The sequence below is a fragment of the Callorhinus ursinus genome, unplaced genomic scaffold, assembly GCF_003265705.2.
Source record: "Callorhinus ursinus isolate GAN/ISIS: 27379988/994484 unplaced genomic scaffold, GSC_fseal_2.0 scaffold10, whole genome shotgun sequence".
Taxonomy (NCBI): domain Eukaryota; kingdom Metazoa; phylum Chordata; class Mammalia; order Carnivora; family Otariidae; genus Callorhinus; species Callorhinus ursinus.
In genome coordinates, this window is record NW_027397072.1 from 19,734,365 (window position 1) to 19,754,497 (window position 20,133).

At 45.3% G+C, this 20,133-nt stretch overlaps 3 protein-coding genes across 4 annotated transcripts in view; 1 reads left to right on the forward strand and 2 right to left on the reverse strand.

Moving 5' to 3' along the window:
- Nucleotides 1-332: 332 nt before the first annotated feature.
- Nucleotides 333-12,883, reverse strand: SF3B6 (splicing factor 3b subunit 6). Its single transcript, XM_025867816.2, has 4 exons — nt 12,714-12,883; nt 9,229-9,347; nt 775-913; nt 333-612 (listed from the first exon to the last, which is right to left on the reverse strand). The coding sequence occupies exons 1-4, from the start codon at nt 12,741-12,743 to the stop codon at nt 523-525; spliced, it is 378 nt and encodes a 125-aa protein (XP_025723601.1). The 5' UTR covers nt 12,744-12,883; the 3' UTR covers nt 333-522.
- Nucleotides 12,884-13,073: 190 nt separating this feature from the next.
- TP53I3 (tumor protein p53 inducible protein 3) lies at nt 13,074-19,970 on the reverse strand. 2 transcript variants are annotated; one of them, XM_025867814.2, is made up of 6 exons: nt 19,817-19,970; nt 19,382-19,687; nt 17,490-17,757; nt 15,843-16,055; nt 14,785-14,981; nt 13,074-13,808 (listed from the first exon to the last, which is right to left on the reverse strand). In XM_025867814.2, exons 2-6 carry the CDS (start codon nt 19,517-19,519, stop codon nt 13,626-13,628), a joined length of 999 nt encoding a protein of 332 aa, XP_025723599.1. In that variant the 5' UTR covers nt 19,520-19,687; nt 19,817-19,970; the 3' UTR covers nt 13,074-13,625. The 2 variants fall into 2 exon arrangements, with proteins under 2 accessions (XP_025723599.1, XP_025723598.1); XM_025867813.2 differs by having other exon boundaries at nt 19,382-19,533; nt 19,817-19,964.
- The window catches only part of FAM228B (family with sequence similarity 228 member B), a 52,961-nt gene continuing 45,949 nt past the window's right edge, over nt 13,122-20,133 (forward strand). Inside the window, exon 1 of the mRNA XM_073897055.1 lies at nt 13,122-13,142. The gene's annotated coding sequence lies outside the window, so the exon portion shown is untranslated. The remainder of the gene's footprint in view (nt 13,143-20,133) is intronic.

The following is a 20,133-nucleotide window of genomic DNA, read 5'->3' on the forward strand; positions in this document are numbered from 1 at the left end:
GGCAAGTATTATTTAAATGTACTAGTGTGGTTAGGACTGGTTGATGTTACATCAACTTTTTATGTAAACATTTGATTCATTGAACCAACACAATAAACCTTGGTTTCCTGATCTGCAAATACCTACCTTCACTGAGTTGTTAACATTCAATAAATGACAGCACTCTAAAAATTTCCCTTGATGGCTAAGCACTGGACTGGACATCAGAGGCATTAAGAATACAAGAAGCTCCCTGTTCTTAAGAAGCTTGGTCTCTGACCACCTACCACCAAACAATTCTTGATATGGTTCAACTGCTGATCTGTTTTCTGGTATCAAATAAGAAGGGAAAGTTTAAGAGAAAACACATGCTTTACAAAAAGTTACAAATTTATTCACGTAACACATTCTAACACGTATCAAAGTTTCAAGCAGATCCTTTTGAATCTCGAATAAGAAATTCCAACATTCACATTAAAAATAAGAACAGGGTGATGGTGGTCATTTATGGGTTTTAGTCTAAAATGAGAATGCAGAGAACATTTATTTTGGTGGATCTGTGTTGATACCATATTTCTCCTTGAGAAGCTTCAACTGCTCTTCCTTCTTTTTTGTGTCCATCTTCTGAAATGCCTAAAATGTGGGAAGCACCAGAGTTAACAGTTACTGATCTGCAGTCAAATGAATGTCACCAATAGCACTAGCGAGAAGAACTCATAGTATACTCTTCCCCTCACGGTACACTACTTCTTAACATGGGCTCCCCATGCCATAAGGACTGTGGCTAATACTTACCCGGTTGGCATTATAGTACAAAACCACCAGGTATCTGTTACAAACATTGAATCCTGAAAGGTGATCACATGCGTTCTTGGCATCAAAGATGTCTTCATAGACCACATAAGCTGTTCCTCTAGTTTCGGGTGTGTTCCCCCTGCAGAGTGAAATCAGACTTAATTAAAATACACATTTACCGGAGTTAGGAAGGACACTGGGTTTGAGATCGGGTGTTAAGGAGAATAACTACCATGACTTCCAGGGCTTTGACAAAACTTCAGATGGGAGGCCTTCTGGCCAAGCATCTGCGATTTCATATTGTTGGAGCATTCCCTGGGGGTTGCAACTTTCTAGAAGTTTGCTGTGGCCAAACCAAGAAAGAAGGATATGCAGATTTCTACAGAAATTACGATTCCATGAGAGATTTTGAGGAGATGAAAAAGGCTGGTATCTTTCAGAGTGCAAAGTGATTTTGGCATGTAAAGAATTTCTTCGGGTTGAGTTCCATGAAAATTTGTCACTGACCTGTGTTCCTGAACTATGATACATGATGGTTGAGCTATGGAATAGTTTCTCTTTATAAATAAATAACAAATACTGTGGGGAAAAAAATACACATTTACGTGAGCACTGATACTTGAATAACAGAACTCTTTTAAACCACTAACCACAGACAATTAAAGACAGTGAGTTGAAGTTTAAGTCTTTTGAGATCAACCTGAACACTGTTAGAGGAAATAAGCATTATGGACAGGTATGCTGGATAAGCCTACTATTTATTTTTTTTTTAAAGATTTTATTTATTTATTCATGAGAGACAGAGAGAGAGAGAGGCAGAGGCAGAGGGAGAAGCAGGCTCCCCACCAAGCAGGGAGCCCGATGCGGGACTCGATCCCAGGACCCTGGGATCATGACCTGAGCCGAAGGCAGAACCGAGCCACCCAGGCGTCCCAAGCCTACTATTTCTTGAATTAAGGTTAATTTTTGTTTTCTGTTTTAAGTAAAAGAGCTACAGGTTAAACTTGCTCAGTCAACACTACTATTACAGCTACCAAAGCACTAGCAGCGAAGAACTAGCTTGAAACTTTGTCCCAGTCTTCATGTGCACTGTTCTGGTCTTTCCTACTTCTCACACTAAGAACTAATTCTAAGTCCTTTTTTTTTTTTTTTAAAGATTTTCTGAGAGAGAGAGAGAGAGCGCGAGCGAGCACGTGTTAGGGGGGTGCGTGCACAGGGGCAGAGGGAGAGGAAACAGACTCCCCACTGAGCAGGCAGCCCGACTGGGCCTCCATCCCAGGACCCGGAGATCGTGACCCGAGCCAAAGGCAGATGCTTAACTGACTGAGCCATCCAGGAGCCCCCAATTCTCAGTCTTAAGCTGAAAAGTACAGTATTTAAGAGTGATGGCTCCTATTAATCAGCAATGTCAAGAATGAGGTTTTTCCTGCTGCACATTTATGCAACAGAACCAATACTTAAAATTATTTACCACACTATTCCCTAGTAACTAGTCCCTTGTTTCTAAACATTTTAATTTTCTCCCTCACTCTAATTTTAAGATTTATTTTTTAAGCAATCTCTACACCCAGTGTGGGGCTAGAACTCATAACCCCAAGATCAAGAGTCACGTGCTCCACCAACTGAGCCAGCCAGGCTCCCCTCCCTAACTCTAACTTTAGTTTCAATTGTTAAAGACAATACAGTCTCCATCAGTGTAGGAAACAAATGTTTCTGAGAAGTATTTTACTAAGGTTTATCAAATCCATAAAAATAAAAACTATTTGTGTCCGTAGAGGGGGTGGTGGTGAAAGCCCCTATGAAAAAGATGGCAAAATTATAAATGATATCTAGGAAAACAGTATCCTTTATGGCCAGGAAAGGATATAGAGTTAAGGTGGTTTCTCCCACTTAGAAGATGCTTTCCTAAAATGTGATACAGTCAGCTCCCAACTTTTTGTACATTCATTTATTTTTTATTTTTAAAGATTTTATTTATTTGACAGAGAGAGACACAGCGAGAGAGGGAACACAAGCAGGGGAAGTGGGGGAGGGAGAAGCAGACTTCCCGCCGAGCAGGGAGCCCGATGCAGGGCTCGATCCCAGGACCCTGGGACCACAACCTGAGCTGAAGGCAGATGCTCAACAACTGAGCCACCCAGGCACCCCATTTTTTTTTTTAAGATTTTATTTATTTATTTGAGAGAGAGAGAGCACGAGAGCAGGAACACAAGCAGGGGGAGTGGGAGAGGGAGAAGCAGGCTTCCTGCTGAGCAGGGAGCCTGACGCAGGGCTCGATCCCAGGACCCCAGGATCATGACCTGAGCCAAAGGCAGGTAAGCTTAAGGACTGAGCCACCCAGGCGCCCCTCATTTTTAATAATATATGCACTCCCATGCATTATGCAGCCCTGTTTGGCTCCGGGAAAAGGGCAGAGCTTTGGCAGACATGGGTGGGAGAGAGTGTGCTTGTGGGAGGGGTTATCTGCCGGCCAGGGTAGAAGGTGGCTAGAAGTGGACGCTGGACCTTGCTTGTGGATACGGAGCTGCTGCTTGTGTAGGTTTTCCTTGCCACATCCTCTCTTCACCTCACCAGCTTCCTTCCGCAGGGAGGTAGGGAAGTGTGAAGAGCAACAAACTGCAGGCAGCAGATGGCCATGTGCTTGTCAGTGGGGGCAGTGGGCACAGGTCCCACTCAGCTTATGCTCCCAGTGTGATAAAGATGGACCCCTCCATCTGTGTTCTAGCCACCCAGTGCCAACTGTGGAATAAGGTTTAAGACCGTGGGCTGCCTCTCCACCTGTCATAGTCCCCACATAGGGTCAAGCAAAGGTAGCAGGCCATGGGAAAGGGAGTATCTGTTAAAATTTGATCTCGGACAGGACTATAGAGTTGGGCCCTGGTCAGAGCTTACTTCCTGTAAAAGGGGATGGGAGAGGTACAGAGTGCTGGGGTGGTCGGAGGGTGCCAGTGTCCCTGAATGCTTACAGGTTGTCAGGCTGAATGGGCCCAAGGAGGGATTTTATAATATTCCTTACTCTCTGGCAATAGTCTAACAATATCTGGACCTTTTTTTTTTAATTTACTTATTTAAGTAATGGCTACACCCAACACGGAGCTCAAACCCCACATCAACAATCGGTGTGCTCTTCCTACCAGCCACCTAGACACCCCAACTCTTGGACTTTTGACTTGGACTTGGACTTTTGAATTTTCAAGAATGCATTAGCTTGAAAAAAAAATTTTTTTTTAATTTAAACAAATTTAAAAAAAGAGGGGCACCTGGGTGGCTCAGTCATTGGGCGTCTGCCTTCGGCTCAGGTCACAATCGAACCCCGCATCGGGCTCCCTGCTCCGCGGGAAGCCTGCTTCTCCCTCTCCCACTCCCCCTGCTTGTGTTCCCTCTCTCGCTGTCTCTCTGTCAAATAAATAAAATCTTAAAAAAAAAAAAAAAAAACACATAATATTTTAGTTCTTGTTAACTGGGCAAGAAAGGTCTTATATTTCATTTTTCTTTCACAGCACCATGGACACAAATGCTAATAAGCATTTGAAAAACGGAGATCTACTCTCTCCCACCAATTCTCTCACCAATTCTTTCTCCTGTAAGCTAAAAAATAAATAAATAAAATAAAATAAATAAATCAAAAGTTATCTGTTCCTCTTATATCTTCTTAGGAACTAGAACAGGGATGGGTACTAACCCCATTTTAAAGATTCTCATCTCAGTGTCCTAGCTGATAATTATCAACCTAATATCTTAACCATATCATTACTTCAATTTCTAAAAGTATGTAGTTGGTACCTACTGTATGGCAGGCACTGAGCCAACATTATTTTCTTGATTGGTGGTAAACCTCAGAGTAGTAATAAGAAAACCTAATCATGTGCATCAACCTCTCTCAGCTTCAGCTGCTTCATGTGTCAAACAGCCATATCAGGATCTATCACCTGCCCTACACCTTACATGCGTTAGTAATCAAGAAGTAAAAGGTATGGGGCACCTGGGTGGCTCAGTCATTAAGCGTCTGCCTTCGGCTCAGGTCATGGTCCCAGGGTCCTGGGATCGAGCCCCGCCTGGGATCGAACCCTACATCGGGCTCCCTGCTCAGCAGGAGCCTGCTTCCCCCTCTACCACTCCCTCTGCTTGTGTTCCCTCTCTCACTGTGTCTTTGACAGAGTGGGGCTCGATCCCAGGACCCTGGGACCACAACCTGAGCCGAAAGCAGACGCTTAACGACTGACCACCCAGGTGCCCCAAAAGGGCTTCAAAGCACCAAGTGTCTGCTACATGCCAGGAAGGGTGACCATGCATCCCATTTTGCCCAAAACTGTCCAGGTTTTAGTAAGTCCACAACCCAGAAAACCCCTTGGTCCTGGACCAAATGGGAAGGTTGGTCACCCTAGTTTTAGGTGCCAAATATGTGATAAAGCATGATCACAGCTAGGGAACAAAATAACGTGTTTCTCAATCTATAATTTAGACCCAAATTCCTGCTTCTGTGAATTTATTCAACAAATATATATTGTGTTCTTTCTGTATGAGAGGCACTGGAAATAGAATAGTGAAAAAGACAAGCATTATCCCTCTCTTCAAGGAGCTTTATCCACAAGTGGGAGAAAGACAGATAAATACAGATGAGAAATATTATAAAGGAAGTAGACAGCTGTGACAGGGATTACTGGGAGGATGATGACTTAACTCTAGTGTGGTCAGGATAAACCTCTTTGGAAAAGGTGACGCTGACGTGGAGACCTGAAGAATGAGGAGCTGAATAGGAGATGAGCTGGGTGAAAACCATTCCAAATGGAGGGACCAGAGTACCAAGGCCCTGAGCTACTCACACCCTTCTAAAGATGCCACTGCTTGATTATCTACCTTGGCTTTCTGAAACACTCTAACTTCACTGCTGTAAGCATCTCTTAATTGTGTACTATCAATAAATTTTGTTAACACTTTCAGAAGTTCATCACAACCACTTTCTGTATTATTCATTTACTTTTATATACATGGGGTGTTTAACATGTATCAGGCACAACAGCAATCAACCCCAAATCAAAAGACTTATATGATACCTGTGCTGGAGTAGCTCACAGGCTGGCAGGAGAGAGAAGTACACAGACAACAGCAAAACCATGTGTTAAAAGTAGAAGGTGCTGTGGGAGCAGAGAAGAGGGGTGGCTAATGCACACTGGGAAGGAAATACTCCATGACAAAGTGCTTTCACAGGCATGATCTATTTGATCCTTATTAAAATCCTTTTAACCTGAAGTAGTGGGGGGGTGGGAAGGATGGGGTGGCTAGGTGATGGACATTGGGGAGGGTATGTACTGTAGTGAGCGCTGTGTATTGTGTAAGACTGATGAATCACAGACCTGTACCCCTGGAACAAATAATACATTATATGGTAGTAATTAAAAAAAAATTCTTTTAAGACAGTAGGTTAGGAAGACTGTGTTTCATAAGTAACTGAAGCTCAGAGGGATTAAATATTTTGCCTAGTTGTACATGACTAGTCAATGTCCAGCTAGTATTTGAACTCAGGTCTTACAACCAATTCAGTAAATTTATCATGCTGCCTCCACGTTAAAAGCTGAAAGGCGCAGCCTATCTAGATTATCTTACAAGTGAGATAAGAAAACCAAAAAGCTAGACAACCCATCTAGGGTTACAGGGCCTGAAGCAGAATCCTATCTCCTGATCTCCAAGTCAGGGGACCTTCTATATACCATTCTTTTATGTTTAGAACAGGGTTTCTTAACCTAGGTTTCATGTACCCACTGAAATCATATGCAAAATGTTTCATGTAGGGGCGCCTGGGTGGTTCAGTTGGTTAAGTGACTGCCTTCGGCTCAGGTCATGATCCTGGAGTCCCGGGATCGAGTCCCACATCGGGCTCCCTGTTCAGCGGGGAGTCTGCTTCTCCCTCTGACCCTCCTCCCTCTCGTGCTCTCTATCTCTCATTCTCTCTCTCTCAAATAAATAAATAAAATCTTTAAAAAAAAAAAAAAGTTTCATGTATTGTTCTGTGGAAAGGGTCCAAAGCTTTTATCAAATACTCAAAGGACTGAGACTTCCTAAAAAGGATGGCTGGTCTGTAACACTTCATTTCCATCCCCACTTGAGTACCAATGATGATGTATTGCTAGCATATGGTTTACTTTCTGGAAGGAAAGTGATGATTTAAAGGGAGAGTCCTCAAGATCTCATAGAGTTCTAAAAGCCAAGAAGCAGCTCTCAGTTCATAAAAGAAAATTTATTAAGAAAGAGATATTGAGGGGTGCCTGGGTGGCTCAGTCAGTTAAGCATCCAACTCCTGGTTTCAGATCAGGTCATGATCTCAGGGTCGTGAGATCAAACCATGTATTGGGCTCTGTACTCAGTGCAGAGTCTGCTTAAGATTCTCTCTCCCTCTCCCTCTGCCCCTCTCTCTGCTCACACTCTCTCAATAAATAAATAATCTTAAAAAAAAAAAAAGAAAGTAAGAAAATAAGAGACACTCAGGGGCGCCTGGCTGGCTCAGTAGAAGTGTGTGACTCTTGAACTCAGGGTCATGAGTTTGAGCCCCCATGTTAGGTACAGAGATTAATTAAAAAAAAAAATAATAAGGGGTGCCTGTGGCTTAGTTCTTAAGCATCTGCCTTCGGCTCAGGTCATGATCCCAGGGTCCTGGGATTGAGCCCCACACTGGGCTCCCTGCTCCATGGGAAGCCTGCTTCTCCTTCTCCCACTCCCCCTCTTTGTGTTCCCTCTTGCTGTGTGTCTATCAAATAAATAAAATAAAATCTTTAAAAAATAATAATAATAGGGCGCCTGGGTGGCTCAGTTGGTTAAGCGACTGCCTTCGGCTCAGGTCATGATCCGAGAGTCCTGGGATGGAGTCCCGCATCAAGCTCCCAGCTCAGCAGGGAGCCTGCTTCTCCCTCTGACCCTCCCCCCTCTCATTCTCTCTCTCAAATAAATAAATGAATAAAATCTTTAAAAAAATAAAAAAAATAATAAACTTAAAAAAAAATCCAGATGAACTCTTAGGTAAGTGGCCCATTTATACTAATTAGAGTATCACTGGCTATGGATCTGGGTAGTGTAAATATTCAATTTAGAATCAGAAGATTTTTATCACTAAATAGTTGTGTGAAACTAGAAAAGTACTTGTACTTTCTGGGCCTTGGTAGTCTCACCTGTAAAACAGACAATTATCGGGGCACCTGGGCAGCTCAATCAGTTAAGTGTCTGACCCTTGGTTTCAGTTCAGGTCATGATCTCAGGTTCTTGGGACTGAGCCCCATGTTGGGCTCCGTGCTCAGCAGGGAGTCTGTTTGAGGATTCTCTCTCCTTATGCCTTTCCTCTCCCCGTTCCCATGCTCACTCACGCTCTCTCTCAAATAAATAAATCTTTAAACAAAACCAAACCAAACCCAGACAATTATCACCTCCACATAGGGTTGTAGTGTTGGTGATACAAATAAAATCACCTATTACAAAAATGGCATTTTGTAGATGTTCAATAAATATCATCCGAAGATATGAACCCCAATTTTTAGATTTAATTAAAACCTGAACTTGTGGGCGCCTGGGTGGCTCAGTCGTTAAGCGTCTGCCTTTGGCTCAGGTCATGATCCCAGAGTCCTGGGATCGAGCCCCACATCGGGCTCCCTGCTCCGTGGGAAGCCTGCTTCTCCCTCTCCCACTCCCCCTGCTTGTGTTCCCTCTCTCGCTGTGTCTCTCTCTCTCAAATAAATTAATAAAATCTTGATTTTATTAATTTATTTGAGAGAGAGAGAATGAGAGATAGAGAGCACGAGAGGGAAGAGGGTCAGAAGGAGAAGCAGACTCCCCACTGAGCAGGGAGCCCAATGTGGGACTCGATCCCGGGACTCCGGGATCATGACCTGAGCCGAAGGCAGTCGCTTAACCAACTGAGCCACCCAGGCGCCCAAAAATAGTAAAATCTTAAAAAAACAAACAAACAAACCTGAACTTGTGTTGCAATTATTCTCCCATATACTTTTAAATCTTCAATAAAAAAATAATAATAAAAAATAAATCTTCAATAGAAAGCTGTAGTTGGGAAAAAAATCATTTTTCTCAGTTACTTATATACCTCCTTACTCAGTTTATTCAGGAATTCTGGAGTCAGTAAAGGAGACAGGAGAGAAAATTAGAGTAAATGCATATAAAAAACACAGTATGTTATCTGATTTTACAAATAATAAGTTATGGAATAAATGTTCTTTCTTTTCCCACCCATTCCCCTCAAACCATTCATTACTACTTCATGCCTTCTCTAATTTCACAACTATTATTCTTGGCTCTCACTGAGCTAGATCAGGAAGGTCTCATTTTTTTCTGTACAAAAAAAAAATCTCATCTCCCAGATTTCAATCCATTTAGTCTCTAGGCTCTTGGTCAGGCCTTGCTCTCTATACAATCATTTTCTTGAAACGACATTTCAAAAGTCTCAGTAAGACTCACACTCGGATTTGACGAATAGGTCCATATTTCCCAAATATATCATACATTTCTTCAGCTGTGATTTTGTATGGCAAATTTCTTATATACAAAATCCGATTTACTTCAGGTGGAAGTCGAATCTAAAATGAGAAATACATACTATTATTGTAATCAGGGGCAAGAGTGCTACCACCTAAAAAAATTTCTCATAATAAATTCTCACAGTAAAAACAAACAAAAAAACCCCACATAATAGGCAAGAATAAGAATTATTTTAAAAAATTATAATCTGATGTTCCTGAAAATGGCATGCTTTTCAGAAAAGCAACTGGGCACGAGTTTTAGGGAGGACTATTAGTAGTAACTAGTAAGGGGCTACTATAAAACCCAGGCTTCCAGTCACTGCAGTTAAACAAGGATTTCCAACCTCATTTAGAAGTCCTCAGTGCCTCAGACATATATGGGAAAGAACTAAGGGAAGTGTTCTGTTTCCTAGACAATAAAACTCCCATTGATGACTCTTATCTGGTCTTTTCAAGAACCTGTTCAATCAGCGATATCTTCTTTCTCTTGAATTTAGTCTTTCCTTCATCATTGGCTTCTATTCCTTAGGTGAGCGGCTGCTTATGTCCTGACAATTGTCATGCAAAACAAATAGTCATTTGTATCCCTCTTCATTCAAGAAATATTTACTGAGCACCTTACCTTCTTCATGCACCTATCAGGCTAGATATTAGGAATACACAGTGAAGGGAAAAAGCAAGGTTTCTGCCTTCCCTGAACTTATCAGCTCTCTACTTACTATCCTATTTTGCTTTTCTCTTTTCTTTAAGTCAAGCATCTGGAAAGATAGTCTATACTCACCTCATATTCTTTACTTCACTGACACTCATCAACCTACCACAACCCAGGTTCCACCCCAGCACTGATGAAAATACTTTTATGCTAAGACCTTTTTAAAAAAAATCTTATAAAAAGGGTGCCTGGGTGACTCAGTCATTAAGTGTCTGCCTTCGGCTCAGGTCATGATCCCAGAGTCATTGGATTGAGCCCTGCATCCGGCTCCCTGCTCAGCGGGAAGCCTGCTTCTCCCTCTCCCACTCCCCCTGCTTGTGTTCCCTCTCTCACTGTGTCTCTCTGTCAAACAAACAAATAAAAATCTTTAAAAAAGAAAAAAAAAATCTTGGGGCACCTGGGTGGCTCAGTCATTAAGCGTCTGCCTTCGGCTCAGGTCATGATCCCAGCGTCCTGGGATCGAGCCCTGCATCAGGCTCCCCGCTCCACGGGAAGCCTGCTTCTCCTTCTCCCACTCCCCCTGCTTGTGTTCCTGCTCTATCTCTCTCTCTGTCAAATAAATAAAATCTTTAAAAAAAAAAAAAGAAAAAAAATCTTATAAAAAGATTTAACAAATCTTACAAAAGGGGTGGCGAGGGGCAGAGGGAGAGAATCTCAAGCCGTCTCCGTGCTGAGCACGGAGCCCAACATGGGGCTGGAGATCGAGACCTGAGCTGAAACCAAGAGTTGGACACTTAACCGACTGAGTCACCCAGGCACCTGGCATTAAGACCTTTTAACTGCGGTATGCAATTATCATCACACTTAACTTCTGAGGCTTCTGACACTGTTGACTATTCTTGACACTTTATTTCCTTGGCTTGCTCCTACCTCTCTGGCTAGTTCTTCTCACTCTTGCCATTAAAATATCCTGTTCGGGCGCCTGGGTGGCTCAGTTGGTTGGGCGACTGCCTTCAGCTCAGGTCATGATCCTGGAGTCCCGGGATCGAGTCCCACATCGGGCTTCCTGCTCGGTGGGGAGTCTGCTTCTCCCTCTGACCCTCTTCCCTCTCGTGCTCTGTCTCTCATTCTCTCTCTCTCTCAAATAAATAAATAAAATCTTTAATAAAAAAAAACCTCTTCTACAGAGTTTTACTTTTAGACTCCTTTTTGACCCTTTGTATACTCGCCTTAATTCTACACCCTCTTCCATCTCTTAACCACACACATGGTTTCCACAGTAAGTTGATGACTCAAATATATATCTCCTATCTAGAGTTCACTCCGATGTTCTTCTTAACATATTCAATTACATACTGGATATTAATTTGCTAAACTCTCAGCTTTTTAAGGCATTAAGCTAAGTGTTGTATAAAAGGAAAGAGGATACTTAATCCCTCCCCTCGGACTAGTAGTGGTGACAAATGGTCAACAAATAAGTACCATAAAGTTTTAGATTTAAGATTTCAAACTGAGTTCAAATAGACAATCAACACTTCCAATTATAATACACTTCTCTCATAAATCTGTTTTCTCACTCTGTAAGACACTGTATCACACTTTCTCTTTTTAAACCTTACCACCACCACTCCCTCTAACATCTGAGTTGGGCTGTAACCTTTTCCCTGCCTATCCCAGGAGTTGATCTTGCCTCTTGCTTATTGAAGAAAGTATGTATGACCGAATGCTAAGTACCTTATATTCATGTCACTAAACCCAACAATCTAAATTCATCCATATCCACCCCCTCTCCCTCTCATTATTGTCTACTCCAAACCTTCACTCCTGAACTTATCTCATCCTTCTCCCACGTCATCAATTTCTCACACTTTATCAGATCATTCTGACATACAAATACACCTTATACCACACATCTTAAAAGAGGAAAAAGTCAACTATCATCCAATCTCTGTACTCCCTATTTACATAAAAACTTGTGGAAAGAGCTGTCTCAATTTTCTTAACTTCCATCCTCTTTCCATCCCACTGCAACCAAGTTTTCATCCACCGAATGATCATCAAGGTGACCAAAATTCTGCATTTCACCATGTCCAATTTTCTGTCTTCATCATCCTATATCTCTCTGCCTTACAGCTGACCTACCCTCTTTTTCTTGAGACAGTTTTTTTTTAGGTTTCTATAATACCCCATTCTCTAACGTTAGAATGTAAACAGAAGGGCTTTTTGTTTTATTCATTGTTGTATCCCCAATACGTAGACTAGTGGCAGGCACACAGTAGGTATTCAGTAAATTTAACTTCTGAATTGTTTCCTATCTCTCAATTCTGGTACATAGTAGGTGTTCAAAAATATTAAGACATTAATTAAGGATCCAAAAAGCTCCGTGACTTGAGGAGAATCCCAGGCTCTGGTTGCCTGTGAGGTATTAGGTTACTTATTGGGGACTCGTCTGTGCTACTGACTTTGGGGCGGAGAAGATGCTGTCGCCAAGTCCTAGGTGCAGATCAAACAACAAAGACTGTGGGCCAACACTATCACTGACACCAGAATAAGAGATCGAGGGAACTCTCAAAAGGGGTGAAGGCGGAACTGGGGCTCAAGGAGCATATCCGTAAGGATGGGGCCAGGATGGAACTCCAAGTGATAACACAGTAAAGTCTGGGCTACTATGGCCTGGGGAACCCAGGAGGGGCAAAATACACAGTGCCACACCGTTAAGAAAGTCCAGGAGGGAGGTCCCCGCCTCTTCCGCAGAAAGCCCCGATACTCACGTTCGCCCTCTTGGCCGCTTGCATCGCCATCTTGGCGGGCTGATAAGGTTACCGCAGCAAACACTGGGATTCCTCGGGACACCTCCGGAGCTCGCTCTACCGGACCGCAACACCGCGTCAAGTCCAGGACATCAACATCCAACCTCCGCCGGAAGCTTTTACAACACGCCGGATTATCGCCGTCTCACGCCCAGACGTGCTGACGTAACACCCCCTTTCGAAAAGACTCCGGGGCAAAATGAACCCGAGACGAAAAACAGGCCGGAACGATGAAAGGCGAGCATTCGAGACGCTTTTCTGAGCTGCGCACCGGAAAGGGCGGGACCTGGCTTAAGAAGGGGCGGTGTTCCTGTCGGACGGTCCTGAGCAAAGGAAGCTGCACAGAGGGGGCGGGGCCAGGAGAGTCGGACGAGGTGGGGCTGCGCCCCGGTGAGTTGCGGGAGGGGGCGGGGCCTGGCGTGGGGCCGGCCTCTTTGAGGGGCGCGTCGCGGGAGCGGGGGCGCGGGTAGGTGGCTTCGGGCCTCTGGTGCTGCGCAGAGGGTAGCTAAGGGAGTTGTGGCACGTCGTGTAGTGGTGGCGGCCGACGCTGTTCCCGTACCCGGAATCCTCGGCCCTGGAGCAGCACGAGTGGAGCTCCCACTGTTCGGGCCTTTGCTGTAATCCTCACGATGGCGGCGGTCGCGACACCCACCCCACTCCAGCCCGGGCGGCCTCAGTCCGCGGTCTGGGACCGCCACAGTGAGAGGGCAACTGCTCAAATTTACTCTTTATTTTCTCAGATCGGCTTTACACGGATCAGTAGGCGAGGCCAGGGGAGGGCCAGTGGGTTACAGGGTGGCCCGGACTAACACGCGATCTCTTTCCTGCGTACTATGGACTTTCATTCATTTTGTCCTAGGAAAGCCTTCTCCTTCATTGCGGTAGTTCCAGGACGATTTTGCCCACGTTCTTGTTACTCTCCATGTATGCATGGGCCTCCTGAATTGCAGCCGCGGGGTAGACTCTGTCCAACACCGGCAGTAGACGTTGGGGGCTCTCCGTGGAGAAGTGGGGCAGGATCTGTTTTGTGAAAGCCTCCACCAGCCTTTGCTTGTACTTAAGGAAAAGGAGATCATCAGTCTAGACGGAGACTTCACCTTGCCGCTCCCCATCCTGCTAATTATTAGCCTTTGTGCTCTCTGAAATGTAGATGCCATCTGAAAATGCACATAGGGGGTACCTAACCCCTTCCCTACCAGCATGTATGTGCACGCCCCCAAATGTATAACCTCTCTTCTGCACCAGAGAAAAGACTGAATCCTGTACTAAAATATTAGTGGCACTGACAACAGGGCTTAAAGCAGGAGGCGGCCACAGACAGGACTTCTATAGGCTCAGTTCAAAAGGGAGGTTAAGCTCTGCTACCACACAGGTGTGAAACCCTAGGCTGGGAAACATTCTCCAGTCTGGCACCTGCTAAAGTACCACAAAAAGATTTCAGTAACAATCTGTTGAAGGTAGAGCCTTAACTAACCTTATTCACCTTTCTTAGCACACTGAGAAGAGTTCAGCCTTTGAAAGACAACATCTTGGCACTGTATCTCCAGGGCGCCTGGGTGGCTCAGATAGTTGGGCGTCTGCCTTCGGCCGGGGTCAGGATCCCAGAGTCCTGGGATCGGGTCCCGCATTGGGCTCCCTGCTTCGTGGGAGCCTGCTTCTCCCTCTGCCTCTTTCTCTCTCTGTCTCTCATGAATAGATAAATAAAATCTTTAAAAAAAAAAAACCTGCAGTAATTCTAAGAAAAAAAAAGAAATATATCTCCTAATATTGTCAATGCTTTGTTCATTCTGTTAAGAGTTTGTATGTGAAGTGTTAGCTACCTTCTTTCCAAGATGTTGAGACTTCTACTGACCACTTATTAATGAGTTCTGTGAAAATGGCTACTTATTTATCCATGGTGGGGGGGGAGCAGGTTTCTACATAGGCTCTCTAACATATGATGTGTCAGGTCTTCCTTTCTTGGAGCTACGTAAATGCACCACACTTTTGTGGGTAATAATTATATCACGTTTTCTTTTCACTCATCATTCACCTTTTTGTCCCTAGATCTCAGCAGAGTGGTGATCAGACTTCCTCGTTTAAAAAGTAGCTTTGAAAATAGAGGTCCACTGACATCAGTTCCTCCCATCAGACCATAGAGAATCCAGCGACCGTCAAGAGCCAGGCAGCTGACGTTTTTCTCCCAGTAGGATCCACCTATGCAGTCTAGAATAAGGTTGACTCCAGCACCTTTCACATGAAACACAGATTTGTAATGCTTATCAGACACAGAAGGCTTTGTGCAAAGTGATTCCATGGTATATTTGTGAATATATGGGTATATATAGGTGCAAGTGGTAAATCTATAGGTTGGAACTAGAAACACCGCTCACAGAAACGTTGTAGATGGAGTTTAGGTAGCTGAACTCTATCATACATGTGTGCTGTAGTTCATCTTTTATGATTCCTAGCCACAGCCAAAGCCAAGAGGGAAATGGGGCAACACCATGACTTGGTCTCTCTCTTGATCCCCATGTAAGTACAGAATCCACTGGCACCCAGGCACGAATGAGAACAGAACAGGGGAGAGCCACCCAGTCTACAGGGCAGGCAGATTCACATCTAAATTATAAAGTGTCTACACTGGGTTATCTGAATCGTAGTTTTACAAGCTTTGGTTTCATGTCTCGTTTTTAACTCATGTGGAAAAATGGAAAGGGATGAGCCAAAAATATACAGATTTGGCTTTGGAATACAGAGGCTCACCCATTTAGAGAGCTACCATCCTAACTCTACTATGACCACACTAAGCTCCTGTTAACTCATTGCAGAGTGACTTGGATAATTCTAGTCCAACTCTCTGTGATTCATCCGGTTTCTAAAAAGTGTCTAATGTTATCACTTACAAGAATGCACACAGAAACATTTTAGTCCTAAACACTGCCTGCCTGTCTCCAGAGATCAAACACCAGAGTGCTAGAATTTGGCTGGGCAGCTGCTGTGCATTAACAGAGGCAAGCCAGATCCAGAGCACTGACAAACTTCAGGCTGGTGAGGATTTGACTGAATCATCTCTGATATTCCTGTTGGGCTGCAGGAGCTATTGTTTACCTTTGGTGAATTTCAGTGCTGCTTCGGAAAAATCCTCTTCTTTGTAATTGAATCCTGCAGCTGCTCCAAGCTTTTCTGCCATCTGAAGCTTGTGCTGGGAGCCAGCTGTGACTAGAGGAATAGCTCCAGCCATGCGGGCGAGCTGGATGGCAGCTGTGCCCACACCACTTGATCCTGCATGTATTAGCACAAAGTCTCCAGCCTGAACGTTTCCTGCGGCACAAAGTACAGGAACCATTGTGTTTACTTTGCAAGTGCTACACATTCCCCATGCAGGCATATTCTACCACATGCACCTGGCCCCGGACCACAAAATGCCAAACCTCTTGCTTTCTTAAGAGAACACGACAGCTCTTTTTTGTTTTACTGCCTCTTGTTAAAGTGGGAAACAACCTTTTTAAACAGTTCTTAGCAGCCACATCCATAATCTGTTTTACTTATGAAATAATCCCAAGACGCACATCTCTGACATATACCTTAATAAGCATAACTATCATTCCCACTGTCAGTCACCACCTGAAGCCAGTTCCTCTTCAGTCTGAAACTGGTCTCCAACTGGTCTCAATGATCCAGGCACCACAAGCAACCACCAGGCTCCTCTTTCTAAAATGGAGCTTTCATTATGTCACTTTCTCCTCAAAATATAAAGTGGTTCTCAGTTGGTTTTTGCATCAAGTCCAGGCAACATGCCATTCAAGGCCACTAAAATCCAGTCCCAGTCTCATCTTTCACAGATGATAATCATCATCCTTCACTCTAAGTGGAAGATTTCACCTTGACACTCTCTTGTCACCTTGGCCTGCCTTCTGTCACATCTCAACTTTACCCACCCTTCACCCACCCTTCAAGTCCTTCTCTTCCAGAAAGCCCTCTCTGACCACCTGTGCCCACACTAATTGTTCCCATTTTGAATTTTTTTTTTAATTTTATTTATTCATTTGACAGAGCAAGAGCACGAGTGGGAGGTGGGGTAGAGGGAGAAGCCGACTCCCCACTGAGCAGGGAGCCCGATGCAGGGTGCAGGGCTCGATCCCAGGACCCAGGGATCATGACCTGAGCCAAAGGCAAATGCTTAACCGACTGAACCACCCAGGCACCTCCCCCGCCATCATGAGTTTCTGTTGTAGAGATAAGGCCATCTTCTGAACTCTATGGTTGTCTAATTCCTGTACATGCCTTGTTTTCCCAGGTTTACTGCACTCCCTGACAGCAGGGACCTGGTCTTTTTAGGCTCCCCCCCCCCCATCAGCTCTTAGCTGGCTTCAGGGGGATTGAGGAGGAATAAAAGTTGATTGACTGGTCCCTTCTACTGCACTAGGGCTCGCAAAGAGAAGCTCAGCAGGACTTTGAGCTGCTGGGACTACTGGTGGGTCTACTGTGAAGATATACACACAGGTCTTCTATCCAGTGCTTTCCAGGCTTTCCATCTGCTAACCATGATTATCAGCCTCAACATCAGGCCATTGATAACATGGTATTGAGGAGAACCTGGTACTATTGGTAGTACATTAGGGCGAGGCGCTGGGGTTGGGTGTGGCTCAGTGGCCAGGCCAAAGCTGCGCCAGAGGACTGTTGGGTTTTAAGGTGGCTGAGTCATGAAGTAACTGAACCACACTGTATGGGGTGAGCATGGGGGGGCCTCCTCACCCAAGAGATGTAACAGCTGGAAGGCGGTAAGCCAGGCCTCCGGGATGGCTGCAGCCTGGGACAGGGTCAGTCCTGCTGGGATGGGCATGAGGAACTCTGCAGGGACAGTGACATACTGAGCCTGTCCCCCGCCGGGCAGCAGAACCATGGCTGGGTCCCCAATCTTCCAGTGCCCCCTGCAGGCAGGCCCCAGCTCTGCTATGTGTCCAGATGCTTCCAGTCCCAAAATGCTGCTGGCTCCTGGGGGTGGGGCATACTGGCCTTGTCTCTGCAGAAAGAGGGGTGCACTAAGTGGTGAGCATGATCAGAAATGTGTGCGTCACCATCCCTGGCCCCCTTCCAATAGTCCCTCTTTTTCTCAGAAAAATTGGGATGAAGTCAGGTTTTGTAAGTCAGGAAAAGACGGGAGAAGTAATTCAAATAAGATAACTGGTAGGGTCCTTAGCTATTTACTTTATCTAAACGCTTTGTTTTACAAATGGAGAAACTAAGCCCAGCACAGGGAAATGCCTTGACCGAAGTCACAAAGTAAATCAGTAGCAGGACTAGGAACAAAACCATGGACTCCTGAATGATTGTTCTCATATATTAAGTGCCAGGCTTTGGACTCGCTCATTGCAATCCTCAGAACCTCTGACTGGAGGCTTCAGAGCAGAGGGGCTGAACCAAGAGTGTGCCCTAGAACCATTTGAGGAGCTTTTTCAAAGTACACATACCTGGGTTCTGGTCATGTTTATTTATTTATTTATTTTTTAAGATTTTATTTATTTGACACACACAGAGAGAGAGAATACAGACAGGGGAAGCAGCAGAGGGAGAGGGAGAAGCAGGCTCCCCAGTGAGCAGGGAGCCCAACTCGGGGTTTGATCCCGGCACTCCAGGATCATGACCTGAGCTGAAGGCAGACGCTTAACCAACTGAGCCACCCAGGTGCCCCCCCCCCTTTTTTTTTTAAGATTTTATTTATCTGACAGAGAGAGACACAGCTAGAGAGGGAACACAAGCAGGGAGAGTGAGAGAGGGAGAAGCAGGCTTCCCGCGGAGCAGGGAGCCCGATGCGGGGCTTGATCCCAGGACCCTGAGGTCATGACCTGAGCCGAAGGCAGCCACTTAACAACTGAGCCACCCGGGTGGCCCCTGATCATGTTTATTTTTATTTATTTATTTATTGGTCATGTTTATTTTTAAAAGTGCCCCGGGGGCTCCTGGGGGACTCAGTTGGTTGGACTGCCTCTCCCTCTGCTGCTCCCCTTGTGTACGCTCTCTCTCTCAAATAAATGAATAAATAAAAATAAAATCTTTTAAAAAAGAAAAGAAAAAGTGCCCCAGGTGATTCTGGCACACATTTCTCAGTTACCCAATCAATGCAGCTGGCTCAGTTTAGCGTTTCAAAGAGCAGAAAAAAGGAAGATTCATAGAGTACAGTCAGTCCCCTGCCAGCTCCAGGAGCCTCAGCGTGGAAAGAATGCAGACTTTGGATCCACAACAAAGCCCTGGATTTGAATCGCAGCTGCCACGATTACTAGTGTTGTGGCCTTGGGCGTATTACTTAACCTCTGACTCTGTTTCTTTATCTGTATAATGCGAATGGTAAGCAGGGTTGCCTAGGAGTAAATGAGATAGAGCAAGGCCTAACACACAACCCCCTGAACAAATGATAGTTCCCATCTTCTTATCTGGAAGACTGAGCAGATGATGGATTAACAGAGGGTAGATGCTGCTTTGTAAATTTCCCTGTATATTGTCTTAGAACCCCCAGCACACATTCTGCAGACACATCTTGATGAAAGTTACAGGCAGTGCCCTAGGTCATTCCTTCATCGGTCTGGTGAATGTTTATCGAAGGCCCTGGAGTCCCACCCTGCCCCAGCCACTGCCTGACCCCTGGGTACCTGGAGTAAGTCGGCCCGGTTCAGGGCGCTGGCCGACACCTTCAGGAGGACTTCACCTTCTACTGGGCTGGGCTTGGCCACCTCCGTCAAGTAAAGCTTTTCTGGTCCTCCCGGCTCGTCGAAGTGCACAGCTAACATGTTCTCTGAGGACACTGTAGAAGCAAGGGGGGGAGCCCGAGGCCCTTTGCGGAGCGCAGCGCCCCCTGCCGGCCAGCAGGGGTCTTTCCTTTCGGTCTCCACGAGATCTGATCCCCGCCGCTCCCCGCCCTCCTTCCGGCGAGGTCCCTGCAGCCTCCAGACGGATCCCTCGCAAAGAACACAAGTTAGGACCGGGGGAAGTGGGGACACCGTCCCGGCTGGGGTGCAGCGGTGGAGCTGCGCTCCCTCTGAGTTGGAACCCCCCACCGGCCCGAGTGTGAGTTCCTGGAGACTTACTGGGACCCCGCTCTCCGCTGCTCCCCACCTCGGGTCCCTGGAGGAAATCCCCGAAGGCCAGGACGGCCTCTGCTGCGAGAGCGAAGGACGGCCAGGGGTGGGTCTGACCCGAACCTACCCTCCACTTCCTTCTCCTCCTTCCTCCTTTAAGATGCAAAGTTAGTGACAGCGAATCAGGTTCTTTCTTTTTTTTTGAGCCTGGGAAACTAATCTTTCTTCGTGTTGGCAGATTTTCCAGCCCTCACCAGGAGAAGAGAGAACTTCCTTTCTCTAGGGAACTACAGATTTTATTCATTTATTTGACACAGAGAGACACA

Excerpts from the sequence above, each read along its gene's own strand:
- SF3B6 (XM_025867816.2), bottom strand. The coding sequence starts at position 12,743 with ATGGCGATGCAAGCGGCCAAGAGGGCGAAC. Across the intron at positions 9,348-12,713 it reads AAGCGGCCAAGAGGGCGAAC|ATTCGACTTCCACCTGAAGT; the intron begins GTGAGTATCGGG and ends TTCTCATTTTAG. Across the intron at positions 914-9,228 it reads CCTATTCGTCAAATCCGAGT|GGGGAACACACCCGAAACTA; the intron begins GTGAGTCTTACT and ends TTCACTCTGCAG.
- TP53I3 (XM_025867813.2), bottom strand. Across the intron at positions 14,982-15,842 it reads AGCACTGAAATTCACCAAAG|GTGCTGGAGTCAACCTTATT; the intron begins GTAAACAATAGC and ends TTCATGTGAAAG. Across the intron at positions 13,809-14,784 it reads TGAGATCTAGGGACAAAAAG|TACAAGCAAAGGCTGGTGGA; the intron begins GTGAATGATGAG and ends CTTTTCCTTAAG.